At 36.9% G+C, this 26,623-nt stretch overlaps 1 protein-coding gene across 3 annotated transcripts in view; it reads left to right on the top strand.

The window, feature by feature from the left end:
* LOC311085932 (uncharacterized protein) overlaps positions 1-26,623 on the top strand; it is a 223,955-nt gene that overhangs the window by 8,879 nt on the left and 188,453 nt on the right. For all 3 annotated transcript variants that reach the window (XM_084118552.1, XM_084118550.1, XM_084118551.1), the window contains 4 exons: positions 7,870-7,953; positions 9,479-11,416; positions 12,810-12,983; positions 17,489-17,662. In XM_084118552.1, the coding sequence (XP_083974678.1) occupies positions 7,870-7,953; positions 9,479-11,416; positions 12,810-12,983; positions 17,489-17,662 (2,370 nt within the window). The remainder of the gene's footprint in view (positions 1-7,869; positions 7,954-9,478; positions 11,417-12,809; positions 12,984-17,488; positions 17,663-26,623) is intronic.

Genomic DNA, 26,623 nt, shown 5'->3' with positions numbered 1-26,623 from the left:
AGTCTGCGTTGTGTATTTTTTTTTTCTTCTGTGTTGGTTGTAGTCTCTGCAGTTGGTCTAGTTGTTTTCTGGAGGTTGGGTCTTCATATGCAGGTGTGTAGGTCAGTGCATATGGTTAAAAACAAACAAACAAAGAACAACTGCAACAGACCAGTATTCATTGTAAAGACTCTGTTCAATCTGTATCTGCTAATTGTGGTTCCTTCTTTAATTCACTTTCTGACCACAATGGAGTCGCAAAACCACCTTTTTCCGTTGTGGGGATCAGTCTGGCATTTTTTCTAAACATTTCTGTGAGTTTTCTTTGTTACCACACAATATAAAAAAAAAACTAAAACTTCTCTAGGGTACACTTGTTAACACATCAGCTATTGCTAACTTTCCAAATGACCAACACTTCACACTTAACCTCCCTGCCTACAAAAAAACAGAGGATAAAACAAAATATTAGCAATTTACGCTAAAATCTTCCCTGCCTACAAAAAACAGAGGATCAAACTAAATATTTAGCAATTTACGCTAAAATCTTCCCTGCCTACAAAAAACAGAGGATCAAACTAAATATTTAGCAATTTACGCTAAAATCTTCCCTGCCTACAAAAACAGAGGATCAACTGAAATAACTAGCACGTAAAGCTAATTCTTCTCTGCCTAAAGCAAAGGATACACAATATTAACCTGTAATGTTAATCTTCCCTGACGGGCAGAGGGTATCTTTCATCTCTAAAAAAAAACTTTTTTTTAAAGGATAACTTAGTTAACAAAACCCTGCAGCTGTCTGTTAACTCTTCTCTGAACGGCGCAGAGGAAAAACACATATACTGGTCTGTAGCAGTTCTTTGTATGGAGTGAAAACTCACCAACCCTTGGTTGTAAAGGAAGATTCTGGAACTCAGTCAGGCTTTGAGATCTTTGAGCTTGAAGTTTCAATCTGGAGGAAGCTGGAAAAATTCAGTCTGGTAATCTTTGTTTAGCTGGAAGTTTCGCTCTGGATTCCAAAAGATGCAGTCTGGAAAGCAGATCTTTTGTTGAGCTTGCTGTTTCAATCTGGATTCAGGTCTTTGAGCTTGAAGTTCTTTGAGTTTCCTTTTTCTCCATCCGGGTTCACGGCACCATCTGTTGTGAACTTAGAATCGAAAGACCAGGAGACTTGGTTGCTTCTTCAGCAGGATTCTTTATTGAGAACACGAGCCTTCGGCAGCTGCAGTCACCAAGCCTGACGTGAATGTTCTCTTACAGTTTATATACATTTAGGGCAGGAACCGAAAAAGACAGGTTTAGGAACTGGTTTTAGACTGAGAGCATTGCCCACCCTAATCCACTCAGCATATCTATTCAAACACTGAGACCCGAGTACAGGACTGGCTGGACTTTCTTGCTAAAACACAAACTCCAAGAGTTTCAGTAAAACAGGACTGACCAGAGTCGTTTGCTAGAAAACTCTGATAATCATAATTTATACCTAACCTTAACATGCTAAATTCAATGTAAACCTAAATTAAACATTTTAATAAATTTGCATTCCCTCAGAGTAAAAAAGTGACATAACATTATTTATATAAAAGTTTATTTGATTCACAGCTTATTTAGAGTTTTGACCTCGACAACCCAACTGCATTTACCGCAAACAGTCTAAACTAAAAGATTGTTTTGGTTGAATCGGTTCAAAGGAGTCATTAGTTCGCGAATCGGACGCGTCATTAGCAGACTTGTATGCGTTGTGTGATTATCCCGGCAGTTAGGACATCGCACAAGATTTGTCAACACAGAAAACATTTCATCATTGGATAGGTTTTGTTTTGTTTTGTTTATTTAAAGTGTTTTTCATATCAGCTGAATAGGCGGGACGCTTTTCAGAGAAGATAAGGCAACGCAGCAGTAATTCGAGAAAAAAATACCCGAATGCTCCACGTGAAACTTCGGTCTTCCAATCTTTTACCATTGTGTCAATTCTCAAATGATTTTGATTAATATGCGCGAGAGAGAGCGCGCGCGCGACCGGGCCTCTCTCTCTGCTCGTTCTTTCCGTAATATGCACCCTATCGCAAGCGCAGCAATCATCTACATCACTCACCGATCAAATAAGGCTTTGGCGAGACAAAAAATCGCTTGTGAGAGAGACGCGTGAGTGACAGAGAGACGGAGGGAGAGCAGGGAAAGGAAATGCAGCTGAATGAATGCGCTGTGTGTTTTAAATAGCGTACTTTTTTTTTTTATAACTAAACGCAATATGTGGTGGCCGGTGTTGATTCTGTGGCGCACCGCCACGAATTAGTCTATGTGTGGGAAACACGAAGTACTTTTCATTTCTAAAGTATTTGAAATGATTTATCATATAAAGCCCTTTTTTGTTGATTTTAAGATAAAATCAGAGAAATATATGTCTACTAGATTTAACGTTTTATCTGTACATCAGCATCAGGGAATAACATTATAATCTCGTTCATGGTAGAGAAAGCTTACATGTACAAAACTAAATGTGAAGACTTGAATGTAAACACAGCTTTTGTGTCTTTATCAGCTTTTCCATAAATATACTGGCCCTGATAATCATCACAAATACTTACCGCTTGCTTCATTTCTGTAAATCCGTTTTTATGAATGAATGAGTCTCTCACCGTTGCTCTATAGTTTTCTTCGTCAACAGCCGCTTGCACCCCCTGCTGGTGAGGTCGACTAACAGCTATGGAGATTATCAATCGGTAATCTACTGATATTCCTGCCGTTCCCGGATGTCAAAGGTTGAATTTTCTGTCGAATTTGAACCACTGAATTTGTGGAGGCGAATTTAAGCGAAATAAAATGGACCAAAAATTGCCTGTCGAATATTATAGGTTGTATTTTTTAACAGAATGAATATTTTGGAAGTGAAATCTGAAAGGTGAATATGGATCATTGAATTTTTAAAAATTAAAATGTTTGTGAAATGTTTTGAATTTTCAAAACTAAATATTCACAACTTAAATATACAACCATGTTGAATTTCAGCCCATAAAAATGGAAGCCCTAAAAATACAATGCATTAAAATGCAAGCAGGGTTAGTAACGTTAGGTAACGTGTGTCCACCACAGCGTGTTTAGCCGGCTGAAAATGCCTGGTGCTCTTCTGAAAACAACCAGCTGGTGGTGCTTGAGAGTGCTCTGGAGGCACAGTGTTTTTCGGTTGGTTGATGGTTTCAGATGGTTGGTCAGTGTAGTATTTGTCCTGCCCCCCCTCTGCTATGATTGGACGGCTGGGTAAAAAGTGACAGTGATGAGCGCTGCATTTCACCCAAAGTTGAACAGTTTCAAAGTTGAACTCTCAGCTACCAAAAAAAAAAAAAAAAAAAGACTGGGCAAACCAACTTGTGAATATTATTATGGAACATAGTGCGTCAAAATGCTGTGTCATCAGTTTTCCTGAAAGAACACAGAACATTATAATGTTTTACGCACCGTTTACACAGTGTAAATTTATTTCGTACCTATTAACATTTTGAGTTTACAGTTTATGTCAGAACGGCTTTATGAAAGATTTACACAAAAATTCGTTCCGCTGGTGTTTCATGAATGAGGCCCAATTATACCTTGTCTTCCCCATTTGGTCAGTAAAGCATCTCCCTGAAGCCATCTCGCTCTTCTTCTGGTATCTTGCAACAAAGACAATAACACACACATACATGCAGTTTCTTCCTCAAGATTGAAAGCCTGAAACTCTTTAACTGCAGCCATGGCCAAAAGTATGCGCAGTGACATACATTTTGTGTTTTACAAAGTTTGCTGCTTCAGTATTTGTAGATATTTCTATGTTGTACTGGAAACCACTGATTAGCATTTCATATGTTTTAAAGGCTTTTGCTGGCAAAAACATTAAATATATACAAAGAGTCAAAATTTACAGTTGATCCTTCTTCATAACCTCTGCAAATCTCTCTTGTTGTGCTGTATTTAAGCTTCTGGGCCAAATCTTGACTTATGGCAATTCATTCATGTCTTATTAGTGCTCTCAGTTGATCACAATATGTGGACTTCTGCTTGTCCACTCGCCCTTTTAAGGGTTGACCCCAGGTTCTCTATGGCAGTGCTTCTCAAACCTGTCCCGGAGAACCCCCACCACAGCACATTTTATTTTTTTAAAGTCTCTACTAATGTTTAATGATGAGCTGATGGAGACAGGCTGCCTGGCCACAGATAAAACATTTTTAATGTAATGATCTCAGAGCCACTTCATTACCACTCTTGCCTTGTGACATGGTTCTCCATCATGCTGGAAAATGCACCGATCATCACCATATTGCTCCTGGATCGTTGAGAGAAGTTGCTCTTGCAGGACGTTTTGATACCATTCCTTATTAATAGCAGTGTTTTTGGGCAGAGTATTGAGAGCTCACTCCTTTGGATAAAAAGCAACCCGACTCAAGGATGGTCTCAGGATACTTCACTGTTGGCACGACACAGGACTCATTGTAGTTTTCACCTTTTATTCTCCGGATAATCGATTTTCCAAGTTTCCCAAACAGTCGGAAGGGGGCTTCATCAGATAAATTAACTTTGCACATGTCTTCTGCTTTCCAATCCGTGTACTTTCAGAATTTCAGTCTGTCCTTGATGATGTTATTGGAGAGAAGTGGCTTCTTTGCTGCCAATATTGAGCAGTTTAACTCAATATTGACTCTTCAGGAGGAGACAGGCCTGACACTTGCTGGACACTCTGGGACGTCCTGAAGCCTTCCTCACTGCAGCTTAACATTTCTTGATGAATTTCCTTGCATGTGAGGCCATTATAATGCAAAGTGATAATGGCAGATCTTTCTTTGGATGTAACCATTTCTAACACAAGAACACAATGATTGGAAGCACTTCTTCCAAGGGCTGTGCGATATAGATAAAAAATGCATCGCGATATAATGTCATATCGTTCGGTATCGATAATTATAGACATTTTTATAACAAATAGAAAAGTTTGAATTTAAACCACTGTTTTTTAATTTATCCACATTATTAAGCAACAAATGATATTAGTTTTAGCAGTCAAAAACTAAAATAAAATGTAAACAAAAATATCATATATTAAGATAAAAAAAAGTAAGTGTTAAAGAAACTCTTGAATTTAAATAAAATGTTACAAAATGTGTGCAATGTAAAAGTGTAAACGTAGATCAATCAAAGCAAACTTTGAGGAATCAACATGTAATAAGTAGGAGTTTAACAGTTCGGTTCGATAGGACACAGTGGTGTCACGGTTAGGTACGTTTTTGATACAGCAAAAAGAAAGAGATGCCAGAGAAAAGAAAAAGAAAAGCCATTTTTAAATTTAAGTAGGAGTTTTCCTACATCTTGAAAATTTTAGTTTTATAAATGGGGTAATATTTGAAGGATGAAAAAATAATATTTTGGTCATCACATTAAAAATAACATTTAATAAAAAACAAGGTTGGGATGCAATTATTATGGTTTTGAATCAAAAAGTCTGTCAAAGTAATCAACTTCAAACCTTCAGTTTACATGCAAATATTTTTATTTATGACCCCACACTGTTTGAACAGGAATTAACATCACATTCAGGAAAAACAAGTGGCTCTAAAAATGTGACTCATGGTGACTAAAACCCTTGAACATTTTATACAAATAAAACATTATGGCCTGGTTTCACAGACAGGACTTAGATTAAGCCAGGATTAGGCATTTAGTTGAAGATTAAAAGTAATGAAGAAATGATCGGAAATGTGCAGAGGTTTCACCAAAATGTTGTCTGGGATGCAGTTGCGTGTGTAAATAAGATCAAGTTGGTTGCCTGATTTGTAAGTACCTGAGGTGATGACCGTTTGAGATCGAATGAGGCTAGGAGAGATGAAGTCTGTTTTATAAGGCTTCTCTAGATGAATGTTGAAATCGCCAAAGACTACAAGTGGGGTGTCATCCTCAGGGAAAGAGTACAGCAGCACATCCAGCTCCTCTACAGAGGTTCCCAGTTAGCCTAGGGGGTAATAAATAACTACAATATCAATCTTAATGGGAGTTGTAAGTGTAATGGCATGATATTCAAATGAATTGTTAGTGCAGGGAAAGGGAAAGGGGAAAAAAAGATAATTAAGTGTGATACAGGTGTCCTTGCTCGGTGGAGTCGCGCTGGTAGAGTCGCAGGTCTTTACCCGAATCAGTCTTCACACGAGGAGGCTGAACATGAGGGCTGAACGCTTCTGCGGCAGCGCACACACTACATACATATACAGCTTTCCAACGCTTGAGTGAGGACAGCTGTGCCCCAATTAGCTCAGTAAAAGCAGATAACCCGTAAATGGGAGAAATCGAAACTAAAGTGTTGGACAGCACGACAGTAAAATTGCAGTAAAAAAACAGCAACACTCAGCAAATGTGGCTGTTATTCAAAATTGCAATGTGTCTAATAAAATACAGATTACTAAAAAAGTAAAAAATACAAATAAGCAGAGAATCGAAAATAGTCCTTCCTAGTAGCGAATAATAATCTAAGCACCAACAGAACTGGGTATTAAGCAAAAACCACTTGCACACTCTCACCGTGTTCACTGACTGACCGCTTGTCCTGGCTTTCTCCTAAATCTCTCCAGTTTATATTTGCTTGTACAGACACTGTGCACGCTCTTACAATAAGCACATCAAAAGCCCATAAATGGGAGAAATCATAACTAAAGTATTGGACAGCACGACACTTAAGTGTAAAGCGGAAGAGATGATTGATTCAGGTGCGCTCTGTTTCTCCTCTTGAACAAATATGTGGCTATAGCGATCTACAAATTTATATAAATTGCATTTATCGTTTGAATTTCATGATAAAATTCTCAGAATTTGAAACCTTAGACCTTGTTCTTATCAAAATAACAAAGTAAATATTTTATTATGATTTTTGAACGGGAGGCGTGCTACAAATAATGTTTACTGAAGGTAAGAAATATTTACTATGTTTGTAAAATTATTATCATCTGGGCATGAAACTCTGGATGGTGATGATCCTTCAGGTGCTGCAACATTTTAGATGTGTTCGCCGCTTTTGATGACACTTTTCATCTGCATGTTTTACATTTTGAATACTGTCTTCAACCACTCCTCAATTATTTTTTAGATAGTCAAAGGACTTCTAAATAGCTTATATAATTTGCTTATTCAGCGGATACAAGTCCAGGAGATCATGTTGTTCCACCATGTTTTCATTTTAAGAGTTTCACTCATGCTGAAAGTTTATGCTATGTATGCGCCCTTTACCCAGATAATCACCTTGTGAACTCACTACAGCCTCACAGAGCATCCAGGCAGACGCGTGAAGCAAGTGCTTAATCTCAGTTCGAAAGACTTTTTCAACTTTTTTTCAGTTTTTTAACGGTATTGTCCAAATTATTATGGTTTAATAACTGTGACTCTTTTAATCGTGGTTAATTGTGAAATCAGGTAATCGTGACGTCCTTACTCTTGTCTACTGATTGGTCAGTTTAAACCTAAAATATTTTGTCACATAGTTAGGGAAAAAAAAATCAAGGAAAACAGTGATCTGTGTCTGCTTCATTAAATTAACATTTATTAGTTTATATATAATATATAATATTTTAAAGATAAAACAGAGGATTCATTAACAGTATTGCATTAAAAACAATTAGGATTACTTGAGCAACTGGGTATTTTTTCTGCCTGCTGTAACTCTTTCATTCGGTTTGTATTGAACATGCATACCGGCTCAGTTTAGCTTTCTTACATTGCATGTGTATTTGTTTGAAGAATGTCTTAATGTTGATGAGACCTCTGTTTTCTTTACATGTAATACAAGTACTGCTCTATAAACCAGTATTGGTGTTCATTTATTGGAGCAGACAGATAATCTGCAAAGAAAGAGTCTGAAATATTCTCTCTTTCTCCCAGTATCTTCAGCAGGAAGAGAAAGAGAGCAGCATCTCCTCTACAGCCCCCTGATCTCAGTGATGAAGCAGCGCCCAGCGACCGTCTGTGAGTGTATTCATGTAGAGTGAGACATTCAACACAAGAACACAGAGTGTACACACAAACAACAAGAGGGACATTATTACATTTTCATTTTATTTCTGCAATAAAGTTCTTTAAACGAAAAAAAAAACAAATACAACAGAAACTGAAATTGTGATGTAAAGAAAGAGTCGGTAGGGCCTTTGTTAAATACAGCCTCTTTGTTAAATATTGTTTGTATATGCTTCTCTTCCATTTCTCTTTTATATGTCTATATGACACTGTATTTTTGTTACATGGGTTTTCTGCATCAGCGTGATATGGACAGTAATCATTAGGGGTGTAACGGTACACAAAAATCACGGTTCGGTACGTACCTCGGTTTTAAAGTCACGGTTCGGTTTATTTTCGGTACAGTAAGGGAAAGAAATGCAAACATTAAACTGCAGGTTGTTTATTACTATAATTTTTTTTTACAAGTTGTTTACACTTTTTAAAACACTTTTTAATAAAATAGATATAAAATAAAAAAAGAATAAGAAATAAAATACTGCTGCAAAGTTCTCCACTAAATAAAATACTCTCAGTCTCAAACCAATATCACATAATAAAATATAATGAAAAATATAAATAAATAACTATGATTACAGTGCAGGAACAGAAAATAGCCCTATATTAAAATAATATTAAACAAATATATTAATGTATTATTATTTTTCAATAATCAATCAACATAATCAATTTAAGATTTTTTTTTTCACTTTTTTAATAATTATCAAAATAAAATATAGTCCAAAGCTATTATTACCAGAGCATGTGATCAGAGCAGGTCATTTTACCATTGTTGCCAGCATGACTATACCAGCTGCTCAGCAAACAGAAGTCTAGTTACTACTGAGAAATGTCACCTTATTTGAGCGGACTTTGCTTTTCCAGTGCGTGATCGGTACATGATTGAAGTGTTTGGGCCGTTAACGACAGAGCAGAACGCGCAGCGCAAACAGGGACTCGAACATTGAGCAGAGAGCGCAGCGGGTCGTCGACACACACACACACACACACACACACACACCACGGAACGGAGAGTGCGGCGGCGCACACGAAGCGGAAAAGCTTTTTTTCGCCCTGCAGTCTATTTCATTGGTTTAGGTTACAGTGACGACGGGTAAAACACTGGTAAAACCAGAGAATGTCTAATAGGAAAAAACATTAGAATCAGCTGCAGGGCGGGATTTGCGCTGAACGCGGAGACTTCCGCCACTTAATATGTTCGTGTGGAAACACGAAAATGTACCTATGTTCCGCACACAAAATATTGCATTCAGTCATTCGGTACACACGTGCACCGAACCGAAAGCCCTGTACCGAAACGGTTCGGTACGAATACACGTACCGTTACAGCCCTAGTAATCATATTATAGTCTATTAATCAAACACTTCTTTCTAAATGTGTTTGTGGTATGATTTCAAATAGGATAATTTAATATTAGAGACATTTAAATATTTTCTCTTTTTTGTCTTTCTGTTCATCATAATGTTTTTTTTCCAGTGGTGTGAGATCTGACCAGATCAGAGATGTGTCCTGTCAGACCAGCTCATCCTCCTCCTGTCAGAAACACATCAGTCATCATGACACAGAAGCAGCCCTGCAGCTCGATTCTCACCAACCAGTGCAAAATGATCTTCAGAGAGTCAAAGACCAGCACAAAACCAGCATGAAGAACAGATATGAGAGGCTTTTTGAGGGAATCAAACTACAAGAGAATCAGACCCTCCTGAACAGGATTTACACACAGCTGTACATCATAGAGGGAGAGAGTGAAGGAGTGAATGAAGAACATGAGGTGCTACAGATGGAGAAAAGTTACAAGACACTCCAAGACACTCCAATCCACTGCAATGACATCTTTAATCCTTCACCTGAACCTGGATATGAGGAGAAGAGAAGAGAGAAGAAAGACAAAATCAAGACTGTTCTTACTAAAGGCATCGCTGGAATTGGAAAAACCGTCTCTGTGCAGAAGTTCATTCTGGACTGGGCCGAGGGAAAAGCCAATCAGGATGTAGATTTCATGTTTGTGCTTCCATTTAGAGAGCTGAACTTGATTAAAGATCATCAGTACAGTCTTCACAGACTTCTGCTGGACTTTCATCCTGAACTTCGAGATCTGGACTCAGAGATGTATGATCAATGTACAGTTGTGTTGATCTTTGATGGTCTGGATGAAAGCAGATTGACACTGAAGTTTTCAGACAGTGAGAAAGTTTCTGATGTGACTGAGACTTCATCAGTGGGTGTGTTGATGTCAAACCTCATGAAAGGAGATCTACTTCCCTCTGCTCTCATCTGGATCACCACCAGACCAGCAGCAGCCAATCAGATCCCCTCAAACTACATCAACCGTGTGACAGAAATTCAGGGATTCAATGACCCTCAGAAGGTGGAATATTTCAGGAAGAGAATCAGTGATGAGCATCAAGCCAGCAGAATCATCTCACACATCAAAAAAGCAAGAAGCCTCCACATCATGTGCCACATACCCGTCTTCTGCTGGATCTCTGCCACTGTGCTTCAGAACATCCTGAAACAAGATCTCAGTGCAGAAATCCCTCAAACTCTGACTGAAATGTACATACACTTCCTCCTCATTCAAACTCATATGAGGAACCAGAAGTATGAAGAGAGAGATCCAGAGAAACTCCTGCAGTCCAACAGAGACGTGATTGTGAAACTTGCTGAACTGGCTTTCAATCAGTTGATGAAGGGCAATGTGATGTTCTATGAGGAGGACCTGAGAGAGAGCGGCATAGACGTCACTGACGCCTCAGTGTATTCTGGGATTTGCACTGAGATCTTTAGGGAGGAATCTGTGATTTATCACAGGAAGGTTTACAGCTTTGTTCATCTGAGCTTTCAGGAGTTTTTTGCAGCACTGTATGTGTTTTTCTGCTATTTACACAAGAACAGTGAAGTTCTGAAAATGTTCCTCACAGGAAAGTCCAGAACTCAGTGTGGGAATATTCTACTAGATGTGTTTCTGAAGGAAGCAATGAATAAAGCCTTGAAGAGTGAAAATGGACATCTGGATCTTTTCCTTCGGTTCCTTCACGGCGTCTCACTGGAGTCCAACCAGAGACTCTTACAGGATGTGCTGATTCACACAGAGAACAACCCAGAGAGCATCAAGAAAATAATCCAAAACCTCAAACGAGGTCAAAAAAACAATGTCAGTCCTGAAAGATGGATGAATCTGTCACACTGCTTGATTGAGATGAAGGATCATTCTGTTGTTAAAGAAATGCAGGCATTTTTAAACTCTAAAACAAAAAGAAAAAATCTTTCTCTTGCTCAATGCTCAACATTGGCAAACATGATCCTGATGTCAGAGGAGGTGATGGATGAGTTAGACCCTAATAGGTACAACATCAAATCTAAAGAGGGTAAATTGAGACTGTTCCCTGCTGTGAGGAACTGCAGAAAAGCTCTGTGAGTGTGAAAATATAAGCATAATTATATTTGACAGAAGTTTGGGGGTTTGTGTTAAAAAAAAAAATTGTGTAGTTTTATACGTTGTGAACATAACCAAGCTACCAGTAAAACTAGTCCAACTCTAAGGCAGGTGTTGATGCCATTTTAGTCAATATAATTGGTTTAGTCAATATAATTGGCCATTTTAGTCAATATAATAAAGTACTTCATCATATATATATATATATATATATATATATATATATATATATATATATATATATATATATATATATATATATATATATATATATATATATATATATATATATATATATATATATATATATATATAGCTCTAGTCCTGGAGGACAAGTGTCCTGCTGAGTTTAGGACACTGGCCCTCCAAATTTCCTCACACAAGAGAATCTCATTCAAATTTACTTGCAAATTATAGACAGGTGTGTTGAACTAGAGTTGGAACTTAAGTCTGCAGGACATCAGCCCTCCAGGACTGGAGTTGAAGATCCCTGATGTACATAATGTACTTTTAATTAAGTAAAATCTTTGTTTTAATTTTGACCAGAGAGTGAATGTTAAAGTAACATGATCTTTTATGGTGAATTTGGTTAACTAAGTCAGTGCTTCTCAAACCTGTCCTGGGTCACCCAACACTGGACATTTTTGATGTCTCCCTCATCTAACACACCCGATTTAACTCAGTAGTTCATTAGTAGAGACTGCAATATCTGAATTGGGTGTGACTGATGTGAGAGACATCCAAAATGTGCGATGATGGGGAATAATATATTGCATTAAAATATATTACGATATATTGAATAATGCTGAATAATGTAATGTACACGTTGAAAACACGTAATCCAAATAGTTGCCTCAATTTTTTTAGTTGAACCAAGGCAGTATTTTTTAGTTTGGAAACCTGTTGCCTTAAATTTCTCAATTATTTTTTAACACATTATCAAGCAAAATATTGCCTTGGTTTATCTCAAAAATAATTGGGGCGACTATTTGAATGAGTATTTTGTTTATATTATATTTTTATTATGTATATTTTGTTTGACCAGTTAGACTTAAGTAATACCAACAGAACTTTCCTCGTAAACTCAACCCAAATATTTTGTGTGGCAGAAACATAACTCAAGTGAAAGTAACACATGAATACACAGTGCAATAATAAATATATTGTCACATATTTTTCAATTTATGAAAAGTGACAATTCCTTGTTCATCATATTTTAATATATTAACGCAATATATTCTGTATATTTCCAGTATATTTAAACCATTTAATATATTGATCATAAATATGTGTATGGAAATATATTTTCTTTGCAAAAGGGGACATCAGCACAACTGCATGCATTTTAACCAGAGTCCTTGCTGTTTTCAGGTTGGCATACTGTAATCTCACAGATCAGCACTGTGAAATTTTGGCCTCAGCTCTACAATCATCAAACTCCCCCCTGAGAGAGCTGGACCTGAGTAACAATCACCTGCAGGATCTGGGAGCAAAGCTGCTCTCTGCTGGAGTAAAGAGCCCAAACTGTCAACTTAACATACTGAGGTTTGTGTTTCACACTGACGATAATTAGTACAGACCCCCGTCAAGCATGTTTAAGAAGAAAACATTTTGGGAAATAGAAAATTGTTCTGTTTTTCTCTTCATAAGCCTACCACAAATTGAACTGCCCTCTTGGGGATGTGTATACAGTGGGGTCCAAAAGTTTGAGGCAAAAAGTAAAAATGTTTAAATTCTGCACTCTTTTATCATTTATAAACATATTTTCATGACAAATGACCCTTTTGTAAGCAGTCTTTAAAATTTTACTGACCAGTCCTACATTAACCACTGTTGCTGTTTTTTTCCCCCTACGTTTTGCTTTTTTTTTAAACTATATTTATGAATCATCTTTGTGTTTGGATAATTTTAAATACAAACACAAATAATCCCAAAATATGCTAATTTGTTTTTGTTGGGTCATCCAAAATAGTGACACAAGGTTTCTAGAAATACAAGTTTTTTCCCTTTAAGATATTCATGCTGTAGATTTTTCACCTTCATTTCTGTGACGTCCACCAGCTAGAGTTCTCCATGATCTCCACCAGAGGACATTCTTTCTGACTCTTTAGCTTCTCTACCATGAACTACATCTCCCATAACCCATTGCCCAGACTCATTATGGTTTGATTACTTCTACCTGTCTATCACTTGCTTGCATAAGTTTGTCTATTTAAGCTCTGTGCTTCTACCCACTGTTTGCGAACTGTTAGTGTAAATACTGCAGTTCTTGAGTACTTGTATCTTCGGCCAATGCATATTGGCGTGCAAGATGTGCATCTCGCGGTCTGCCCCACAGTGTGGGTATAAATATACGGAAGCAGATGCAATGCACATTCAGCTTTTTTGAATTTAAAAAAAAAATTGTGTAGTTTTATACGTTGTGAACATAACCAAGCTACCAGTAAAACTAGTCCAACTCTAAGGCAGGTGTTGATGCCATTTTAGTCAATATAATTTGTTTAGTCAATATTATTGGCCATTTTAGTCAATATAATAAAGTACTTCATCATATATATATACAGTGCAATGCATAAGTGAATACACCCATGCTAAAGTTGACTAAAAAGAGGAATAAAAAATCATATTTTGGAAATTGAACTTAATGCCTTAATTTAAAAAATTAGGAAAAATCCAACCTTTAAGGACACCAATTTTCTTTGTGAATGAATAATGTATCGTAAATAAATAAATGTTCTTCCTTAAAATACATGGTGCATAAGTGAGTACACCCCTATGTTAAATTCCCATAGAGGCAGGCAGATTTTTATTTTTAAGTATTTAAAAAAAAATTTTTTTAGGATACTATGCATCCTGATAAAGTTCCCTTGGCCTTTGGAATTAAAATAGCCCCACATCATCACATAGCCTTCACCATACCTAGAGATTGGCATGGGGTACTTTCCATAAGATCATCTCTCAATGCAAATCAAACTAGCTTTTAGGCTAACTGAAATAAAATCATGCCAATCTCTAGTTATGGTGAAGGCTATGTGATGATGTGGGGCTATTTTAATTCCAAAGGCCAAGGGAACTTTATCAGGATGCATAGTATCCTAAATTTTTTTTTTTAAAAATACTTAAAAATAAAAATCTGCCTGCCTCTATGGGAATTTAACATAGGGGTGTACTCACTTATGCACCATGTATTTTAAGGAAGAACATTTATTTATTTACGATACATTATTCATTCACAAAGAAAATTGGTGTCCTTAAAGGTTGGATTTTTCCTAATTTTTTAAATTAAGGCATTAAGTTCAATTTCCAAAATATGATTTTTTTATTCCTCTTTTTAGTCAACTTTAGCATGGGTGTATTCACTTATGCATTGCACTGTATATATACTGCTCAAAAAAATTAAAGGAACACTTTGAAAACACATCAGATCTCAATGGGGAAAAATATCATGCTGGATATCTATACTAATATGAACTGGGTAATGTGTTATGAACAAAAGGATGCCACATCGTTTGATGGAAATGAAAATAATCAACCTACAGAGGATTGAATTCAAAGACACCCCGGAAATCTAAGTGAAAAAATGATGCAGCAGGCTTGTCAATTTTGCTGAAATTTTATTGCAGCAACTCAGAATGGTTCTCAGTAGTTTGTATGGCCCCCACGTGCTTGTATGCATGCCTGACAATGTTGGGACATGCTCCTACTGAGACGACGGATGGTGTCCTGGGGTATTTCCTCCCAGATCTGGACCAGCGCATCACTGAGCTCCTGGACAGTCTGAGGTGCAACCAGGTGATGTCAGATGGACCGAAACACAATGTCCCAGAGGTGTTCTATTGGATGTAGGTCAGGTGAGCGTGGTGGCCCTTCAATGGTATCATTCCTTCATCCTCCAGGAACTGCCTGCATGCTCTCACCACATGAGGCCAGGCATTGTTGTGCACCAGGAGGAACCCAGGACCCACTGCACCAGCATAGGGTCTGACAATGGATCCAAGGATTTCATCCCAATACCTAATGGCAGTCAGGGTGCCATTGTCTAGCCTGCAGAGGTCTGTGCGTCCCTCCATGGATATGCCTCCCCAGACCCTCACTGACCCACCACCAAACCGGTCATGCTGAACGATGTTACAGGCAGCATAACATTCTCCACGGCTTCTCCAGACCCTTTCCTGTCTGTCACGTGCTCAGGGTGAACCTGCTCTCATTTGTGAAAACCACAGGGCACCAGTGGCGGACCTGCCAATTCTGGTGTTCAATGGGAAATGCCAGTCGAGCTCCCTGGTGCTGGGCAGTGAGCACAGGGCCCACTAGAAGACGTCGGGCCCTCAGGCCACCCTCATGAAGTCTGTTTCTGATTGTTTGGTCAGAGACATTCACACCAGTGGCCTGCTGGAGGTCATTTTGTAGGGTTCTGGCAGTGCTCATCATGTTCCTCCTCGCACAAAGGAGCAGATACCGGTCCTGCTGATGGGTTAAGGACCTTCTACCGCCCTGTCCAGCTCTCCTAGAGTAGCTGTCTGTCTTCCTGGAATCTCCTCCATGCTCTTGAGACTGTGCTGGGAGACACAGCAAACCTTCTGGCAATGGCACGTATTGATGAGCCATCCTGAAGGAGCTGGACTGCCTGCGCAACCTCTGTAGGGTCCAGGTATCGCCTCATGCTACCAGTAGTGACACTGACCCTAGCCAAATGCAAAACTGGTGAAAAACAGTCTGAAAAGATGAGTAGGGAAAAAATGTCAGTGGCCTCCACCTGTAAAACCATTCCTGTTTTGGGGGTTGTCTCACTGTTGCCCATCTAGTGCACCTGCTGTTAATTTCATTAACACTAAAGCAGCTGAAACTGATTACCAACCCCCTCTGTTACTTAACTGACCAGATCAATATCCCAGGAGTTTAACTGACTTGATGCTATTCTCTGATTAAAAAGTGTTCCCTTTATTTTTTTGAGCAGTGTATATATATATATAATATATATAATATAATATATATAGCTCTAGTCCTGGAGGACAAGTGTCCTGCTGAGTTTAGGACACTGGCCCTCCAAATTTCCTCACACAAGTGAATCTCATTCAAATTTATTTGCAAATTATAGACAGGTGTGTTTAATTAGAGTTAGAACTTAAGTCTGCAGGACATCAGCCCTCCAGGACTGGAGTTGAAGATCCCTGATGTACAAAATGTACTTTTAATTAAGTAAAATCTTTGTTTTAATTTTGACCAGAGAGTGAATGTTAAAGTAACATGATCTTTTATGGTGAATTTGGTTAACTAAGTCAGTGCTTCTCAAACCTGTCCTGGGTCACCCAACACTGGACATGTTTGATGTCTCCCTCATCTAACACACCCGATTTAACTCGGTAGTTCATTAGTAGAGACTGCAATATCTGAATTGGGTGTGACTGATGTGAGAGACATCCAAAATGTGCGATGATGGGGAATAATATATTGCATTAAAATATTACGATATATTGAATAATGCTGAATAATGTAATGTACACGTTGAAAAACCGTAATCCAAATAGTTGCCTCAATTTTTTTAGTTGAACCAAGGCAGTATTTTTTAGTTTGGAAACCTGTTGCCTTAAATTTCTCAATTATTTTTTAACACATTATCAAGCAAAATATTGCCTTGGTTTATCTCAAAAATAATTGGGGCGACTATTTGAATGAGTATTTTGTTTATATTATATTTTTATTATGTATATTTTGTTTGACCAGTTAGACTTAAGTAATACCAACAGAACTTTCCTCGTAAACTCAACCCAAATATTTTGTGTGGCAGAAACATAACTCAAGTGAAAGTAACACATGAATACACAGTGCAATAATAAATATATTGTCACATATTTTTCAATTTATGAAAAGTGACAATTCCTTGTTCATCATATTTTAATATATTAACGCAATATATTCTGTATATTTCCAGTATATTTAAACCATTTAATATATTGATCATAAATATGTGTATGGAAATATATTTTCTTTGCATAAGGGGACATCAGCACAACAGCATGCATTTTAACCAGAGTCCTTGCTGTTTTCAGGTTGGCAGGCTGTAATCTCACAGATCAGCACTGTGAAGTTTTGGCCTCAGCTCTACAATCATCAAACTCCCCCCTGAGAGAGCTGGACCTGAGTAACAATCACCTGCAGGATTCGGGAGCAAAGCTGCTCTTTGCTGGACTAAAGAGTCCAAACTGTCAACTTAACATACTGAGGTTTGTGTTTCACACTGATGATAATTAGTACAGACCCCCATCAAGCATGTCTAAGAAGAAATCATTTTTTGGGAAATAGAAAATTGTTCTGTTTTTCCCTTCATAAGCCTACCACAAATCTAACTGCCCTCTTGGAGATGTGTATACAGTGGGGTCCAAAAGTTGGAGGCAAAAAGTAAAAATGTTTATATTCTGCACTGTTTTATCATTTTATTAACATATTTTCATGACAAATGACCCTTTTCTAAGCCCTGTCTTTTAAATTGTACTGACCAATCCTACATTAACATTACATTACATTACATCCTAATTTTTTTCCGGACGTTTTGCTTTTTTGCTTTGTGTTTGGGTAATTTTAAATACAAACAAAAATACTCCCAAAATATGCTAATTTATTTTTGTTGGGTCACCCAAAATAGTGACACAAGGTTTCTAGAAATACAAGTTTTTTCCCCATTTTCCAAATCTTTGAACCATTCATGCTGTAGATGTTTCTGTGACATCCACCAGCTCGATCTCCACCAGAGGACATTCTTTCAGACTCTTTCACCTCTGTGCGGGAAGAGGGGCTCCTGTCTTGCGGGCGGAGATCGTAGTCCTACTGGCGAAGGACTCTATAGAGCCCGTCCCTCCAGCAGAAATGAAGACAGGGTTTTACAGCCCCTACTTTATCCTTTGGCATATGGCATCCACAGCCGCTTCTATATGCTTTTGAGTTTGATGTAAACTTTTTTTATTATTTTAGAACCTCCAGACCGAAATCTAAAATCATCTCCATTTCTGACATGCTCACAGAATAATTTTGTCTTATTGGGAATGTTTGTCCCTGTTTTTGTTTCAGTTCTGTTTTTATTTAAAATCTTGTTTATTCTGAATATTTGTGTTTGGTGTGAAAGAACTTTAATGTTCAACAGCAGAGATTGTGTCGATCACTACTGCTTTTGTGTGTGAGACTTGTCATTGACTGTCAATGATTTTGGACACTAACATGAACACTATTGTTATAGATCATCTGGATGTTTTATGACTGAGGAAGGTTGTGCGGCTCTGGCGTCAGCTCTGAGTTCAAACCTTTCACACCTGAGAGAGCTGGACCTGAGTCACAATGACCTGCAGGATTCAGGAGTGAAGCTGCTCTGTGTTGGACTGAATAGCCCAAACTGTCAACTCATCATACTTAGGTTTGTGCTTCATAGAAAATAAATAAAAAATTAGAAAATTTAAAAAGTCTAAAAATGACAGAAACATTTTAACTGATTTGTGGTAGTGTAATTAATACACGGTTTGATTCCATTATGCCAATTATATAATACCGTATTTTCCGGACTATAAGTCGCATCAGTCAAAAAATGCGTCATGAAGAGGAAAAAAACATATATAAGTCGCACTGGACTATAAGTCGCATTTATTTAGAATTTTTTTTCAGAAAATCCAAGACCAAGAAAAGACATTTAATCTGGAAAGGCAAGTTATTCAACTACACAGTAGCACACAGAACAACAGGCTGAATAGGTGTCCGGTATGTTAACGCAACACATTAACAGTTCTTCAGCTACACAATAGCATAAAGAACATATACCTGGGAGGCTGAATAGGCTAAATTAACATAAGCCAGCGAGTCTAACAAGCAAGTTACCAGTAAACAAGTTCACCAAGCTCCCGCGACCTCATTCCACATCATTTTCTTCATCCTTGGTGTCGCTTCTGAACAACTCCGCCAACTAGAGCGCCCTCTCGCGGCTGTAGACGGTAATGTTTTCTCTTGGTTCATCTCAGTCTGAATTAATTTTGATATATAAGTCGCACCTGACTATAAGTCGCAGGACCAGCCAAACTATGAAAAAAAGTGTGACTTATAGTCTGGAAAATACGGTAATCTTCTGTCAATTAAGGCTAAAGTCTGTCATGATCTGACATGTCATGATATTAACCCGTAAAGACCTATAATATTTTTGGGGCACCTGACTCTGTACTTTTCTTTGTTTTTCTAACCCATTATAGCAGTCAGCATAAAGTGCCATATATCATTTTAACCTTTTCACACGTAAGTTTTAAATATTCTGGCTGACCCCCAAGCGTGAGTTATTCAAGGAAATTATTTCTGTTATTTAGAATGTATCACTTTATTGTTTCCATGGTTTCCATGGTGACACAAAGCAGCTACAATAGCGCTGAATGACTGATGATCTTTTTTATTCAAAATAGTCACAAATTTATTATTATTATTGATATTCCGATTGTCAAATAAGTTCAAGTGGATGTTTTGTTGTTTAAACACTTTTATAACGAGCGCAAAAAAAATGACTTGTAAAAATCATATTATGATAATTACTGTCAGTAAATGGCTGAAGTGTTGTATGAATCCATATACATTTGGATATTTATTTAGACATTATCCAACTAATATCTTTCTAAGTTTGGTACAGGGATAGGAATCAACAAAAATGCCCCTGAAATTTAAGACAAGGATGCAAAAATGTAACCCTGCATTATTAAACAAATTGTATTATGGCTGTGGCGATTTAAAGTGGAATGTGAAAATAAATGAAAAGAGTCAATTGCGGCAATACATTTAAATCATACTTGAATAAATTGAAATCTGAGGCCTGTTACCATTGGTGGACAAAGTACACATATTAAGTATCTGTACTTTACCTATCATACTTGAATAAAAGTACAGATACTAAAATAAAATATTACTCCAGTAAAAGTATTAAGTATTCCTTTTCAATTTTGCTTGTGTAAAAGTACAAAAGTACTTGATTTTTAGTATATTGAAGTATTAAAAGTTAAAAAAATAATTATTATTAATTAAATTATTAGTTATTTAATGTTTATTTTTAAATTTTGTATACTTTTATACTTTATATTTTATACTTCATATTAATTTGATGATAACACTACAATAAGGTTTCTCCTCTGTTTTTAACCATTCATATTTAAAGAACCTACACATAAAATGTAAACCACAAACCCCAAATAAAGGTCACAATCTGCTGCTGGGTCATTTAGTAAAATGAAATAAATGAAATCCATGTGATGTTTTTCTTTCACTCTGATAATCAGTTTAAATGAGTGCAATGAATGAGTGCTATCTGTCACTGCTAATGTCTTTAAAGTCCACATGAACTGAAATTTGTGACCGTTTTCTTACTCGAACGGAATATTAAATGAGATAAAAGTAGAGGTCCGGTTCTTGATTTTAGCACCCCTTCTCTCCATCTCTAGCTCACAGTATACTGATGGTTGGAGGAGGTTTAAGGATGTTCAGCCCAAGCCATCAAACTGACGTCATCAGAGAAAAAACACATTCAAAATTGGAAACAAATTTTCATATTTTGATTAAAGATTACAAAGACTGTCTTGCATCGGGAAACTGTTTTGTATTGCTCCTGCATCACATTATAAAAACTGCATTAATGACAAAGAACTGATTAAGATATTACAACAATCTATCAGTAAAGGCAAACAGCTTGTCTTCTACTTTGGTGTCATAATTTATGATTTTATTTATTCTGCTTTTAGCACTGTCAATTGGAGAACGCTGAACAACGCTGAATTAGAGGGGGATGAGTCAAAGTGAAATATCCCAATATAGTGTTACCCCTGGTTACACAGACAATGCTAATGCTAGTCCCAGACTAAAATGCATGTTTGAGCTGGTTAAACTGCTTCCTTGTTTTGTCACAAGATGCACACCAGTAATGTTTTTTTCTAAGGCACATTTATAAAAGCTTCTTAAATTTCTTAATTGAACTAAGGCCTAATCCTGGCTTAATCTAAGACCTGTGAAACCAGGCCTTAGTGAATAAATAGTTTGTAAATAGTGACTGCCGACAAATTAGTGTACAGAGTTTATTAAAAGAAAATTAAGGGGATTGGGCACTTTGTATTCACAATTATTTTTTCTGAATAATTGTTCAGGGTTCGTACGTTTTGAAAAAACCTGGAAAAGTTATGGAATTTGAAAAATGCAAATTCCAGGCCTGGAAAGGTTTTGAAACAATAAAAAGACCCAGAAAGTTTTGGAAAAGTCATGGAATTTTTTTTAACACAGCATAATATGTGATTAATACAAAAACTGTTTAATAAAAAAAATATTTCGCGTTGTCTTAACGTCCTTATATTCTGGCGGCATAACGTTCAGTTCACTTCCGATTCACTCACTTGTTGCGATGTTGCCTGAGGCGAAGTCGGTGCTGACAGAAATTTAATTGAAATGCCAGGAAAGTGGCACGAGCATGCTAAAGTTTTGCAAGCACCGGTGGGTCGAGAATGTAGCGGAAAGAGGATTGCAGCTCTGGCCGCATGTGAAACGATACGCAGCATATTAGCCTACGTCTGTCTCCTGAGAGGAGAGAAGAAAACGAGTAAATGTCAGTTCAATTGTAAGTTCATTCATTATGTGCTTAGGAGTGTGCGATATTGTCTATGAACTATGATGATATTGTAATCATTGTTTTAACTATGTACGAGGCACTGCGAGTGCGAGCTGACATCGCGTTTGTCTCTCATGCTTGCTTTCACTGCGTGATGTGTGCAGATATAGATGTCCCCAAATGAGTTTTTGTCTTATATTTATATCATATTATGTTGTTATATTAGAATATCACATGAGCAAGAGTGCCGTTTTCCTGTGCATAATTGCAAATGTGCTATTTATTTTATACAACAGTTAAATTAACAATAAAGTTAACATTGTGAGTTACTTTTTGGACGCAATATTGTCAATTTTCACTTTATATCGCCGACGAGAATTTCATAATGAAGCCGTGGTCCAACAGACATCGTTGATTTTGTTTGTTTATTCATTCAATGAAATGCGTTTTGAACGAATCATTTTAACGATTCAATGAACAATCACTTGTTTTTCTGAATGAATCAGCCGTTTGAACGAATCGGTTGAAATTACTCCAACAACTCGCTTATTAAGACAGTGACTTGCCGCCACCTACTGGTGGTTTTAGTTTCATATTTAAAGTATCTTTTAATTAAAACATTAAAATTATAAATCATTTCATTTAAATATTGAATAGCTTTATTTATGCAATTGTAAATGAAGTGTAAATATAGTAGGCTAATGCCAGTTTTGATGCCGCTTCTGTGTCAGCTCTAATGTCGACTGACATTTTCAGGAATACATAGTCATGGTAATGTGCCATAAAGTCATGGAAAAGTCATGGAAAAGTCATGGAAAAGTCATGGAAAAGTCATGGAAAAGTCATGGAAAAGTCATGGAATAGTATTGGTTAAAATGTGTATGAACCCTGATTGTTCAGTTCTTTGACAAAGACAAGATAATAAAACATTCGGGACTTTATTGAAAACATTCAAGGCTTCAACCCTGTTTGTCCACCCCTAGCGCAGCCCCTGCCTCAGGCTATATTTTAACTGTACATCTCTAAAAATGAAGCACACTAACATGAACACTTGTTGTTGTAGATTATCTTACTGTATGGTGACAGAGGAAGGTTGTGCTGCTCTGGCATCAGCTCTGAGTTCAAACCCTTCACACCTGAGAGAGCTGGATCTGAGCTACAATCACCCAGGAGATACAGGAGTGAAGCTGCTCTCTGATACACTCAAACATCTGGACAAACTCAAGTATGTAGAGCAGTAACAGTCATCATGTATGATGTGTATTTGAGTGTTAAATTTGAGAAAGACTGAGTTTTCCTTTTAGAGTCTCTTTATTTTGTGGTTGTCATGAGATGATACTTTTGTTCTCAAAAAGACTTAGACTGTACATTAATGTATTGCTCTATCCTATTATTGCATACCGCAAATAATGTTCAGAAATATTACAACACATAATTATCTTTCATAATAAATTAACAGACATAGAGATTTAACATGATGACATAATAATAATAATAATAATATGATTATATGCCTTCAGTCATAGATAATTTTTTTTATTCCACCTGCTCCATTAAAAAAAAAGTCATAATTTATTAGGGCACTGATATGACAGAAGTTATCATCACTGAGTGAACCTAATTTAAACATATTTGTCACAATGAGCAAATTTTCACAAATGTGTTACTGTTATTTTCATATTCTCTATTCAAAAAGCTTCAAAATGATGTATGATTTGTTGGAATCAGACAAAAAAATGACACACCTGTTTGAAGTCAATAGAGTCAGCAAAGTCAATTTTGAGAAAAATCGAGTTAGTTTTCTGAAAGTTCCAAAACAAAATCACCTTAAAACCTTAAAATCCCTGGTAATACCACCAAACTTGGCACACACCAAGTCAAAACCAAATATCTGTAGGAAAAATATAGATTTTTTTTTTCAGGATAACACAATTGTTTGATTATCATTGAGACAGACAGCCTATATATTAAGACCTACTGTAATGCACAGATGTAATATAATGTTACACATCAGATGTTTTTCCCCAACAGTTAACCGAACATTCACTTAAGACATAACAGATAATGTTTGAGTGAATACTCGCCAAGACAGACATTTTGAAATACTGTAATTCTGGGTGTATGTGTATATCGGGATCGCGCGCTGTCTGAGGCGTCTTTCTGCGCACACTTTAGATCTGTCAGTCAGCGAGAATACGATCGTTCTGTTTACATCAGCATGAGTTTGAAAATCACATGTCATTGGTTCAGACTCATGCCACTGAGAATTCGCTATGAATATTCACAAAGTTGAAATGCTGTGCTTTAAAACAATACCAAACTTGTACTGAGAGGAAGCGCCAGTCATCGAAAAGTGAGCAGAGAAAACTGCATTTTGTCACGGATTGAAGGAAAGGTAGGCTACTCCTCTCAGAAAACGTACAAATAAAGATAGTTTTAGATGTTTAATTGCTATTTGGAGCGTTGCCTGTAGTTCATAATAGGGTTGTGCCGATAGACGATAGTATCGTGTATCGACGATAGACAGAGATATCGCCGATGGCAGATGCCTTTGACGATATCAATACGATAATTGGCTCGTTTTCCGATTAATGTATTAAATTATTATTATTATTATTATTATGAAGCTAGTATAGTTATTAAATTAATTAGGAACTACAATTATATTTGCCTTGCCTAAATTCATAACGACATCACCACATAACCACACTTGCGACATCACGGACACGCGCATGAGGACTCCTCAAAGAAAATGTTTTTAAAACAGACTAAAAAAACTACACCCCACAACGAAATTTAATTGCAAGGTGATCCATTCACAAATTGTCAAGAGTGCTTGTTTTAACAGACGCATCATTCTTATACAGAGCCAAGATGAAGACGCGGCATCGTTGTTTGTCAGTATTTTGTTTCCATAGCACATTAACAAAATATTTAATGACACTAATAACACTAAAAACAATACAATTACAAAATATTAATTATAGCCTAATAATATCAATAAAATTATACAGGCCGCCTAGGCCTAATAAAAGTCTTTAGTTCACGAAGCATATCTGTGAAACTCTGCCATCTGTAAAAATAACAAGCAACTTCAAACTTGTTTAACAAGAAATATTCTTCAAATTTTTTCACTGTCAATAATGTAAGTCCACAAGAGAAATATTACAGGGCTCCAGACTAACTTTTTTCACTAGGAGCACAGTGGCCCCCAACTGAAAATTTTAGGGGCACAACCAGAAAATTTAGGGGCGCACACCGTAAATCAACATGCTAACCAAATCTACTAATTTCCACTGTATTACTAATAAATACTCTGATAATAGATGCAGAAATTACAATGTGCTGTTTCAAATTCATTGTCACATTTTATTCTGCACTTTTGAAGATGCAACAACAAGGTAAACTGACAGTACCATCGCTGTCATGACAATACAAATAGTAAACAAAATACCATACATTCAGAATAAAAAAAAGTGCTTCGTAACAAAGTGCTTAGTAACCTTTCGGTCATTTCACAGTTACAAACAATACTTAAATGTATGTAAACATTAGGGGCACTGGCCAATAACATTCCACTAGAACAAGTAGGCCTAACAACTTGAGCCTTTACTCACTCCCCCTTAGAGCAGATCCTCCTGTGTTCCACTAGTGGCTCGTTTCCACTGAGCAGTACAGTACGGTACGGTACAGTACGGTACGGTTCGGGTCTGTTAACCATGATCTGGCTAGCGTTTCCACTGCCAACAGTACCCTTACTTGATAGGCGTGGTGTTTCGATCGACGTAATTTTCGCGCGAAGAAGAACATAGTAAACTACAATGGATGACATACAGCAGATCTTGTTCTTGCTCCTCGACATGTTTGTCACAAGAAGACAAGCGCCGACATTAGGCTTTTCTCAATATTAAGTACGCAAAGTTTGTACTTGCCATGTGCGACTCACTCCTACATGCACATGGTACAGCGCGTTCTTAAAAGCGTCACTCAGCTCGCTCTGCTACTCCGGTTATCTCTGTTACTCTGTATGTACAAATTTAAGCAACAATAAAACGAAATATGTTATAAAACACTACTCTGCCTCTTTTCGTTTTCATTTAAATAAATTAAACATTATAGGGACACAAATGTGGTTCATGCGCAACGCATATTGATTATTCACTGCACGTTATACGTTATTCTATTTATAACAAAACGATTTAAAACACAACCCTAACGTTACCTCTTTTCGTTTAAATAATAAAAAAAATTACACATTACAGGCAATATATGCATTTGTACAAATGTTGCAATAAACATCAGTGATAATCTTGTAATAAGAAAATGACAAGAAACCATATTTCTTTTTGTAAAATTTCAGTTTTATCAATAATAGCCAATATAAAAGTTTAAGTAAAAGGTACAAGAAGCTATACAATAAGAAATAAAGCAAACAATTCAGTCAAATGTCCAAATGCTGCGCTAGTCTAACATTACAACAGTAAAGTTAAATACAAATAGCCTATAATATGAAACTAAACTTAGCCCTCAGTCAAAACGATTGACAGGGAACGAATTATATATTCACGAGACCAAAGATCGC

This window comes from Abramis brama (assembly GCF_963993115.1).
Source record: "Abramis brama genome assembly, chromosome: 1".
NCBI lineage: Eukaryota > Metazoa > Chordata > Actinopteri > Cypriniformes > Leuciscidae > Abramis > Abramis brama.
This window is presented reverse-complemented; position numbering and strand designations above follow the sequence as displayed.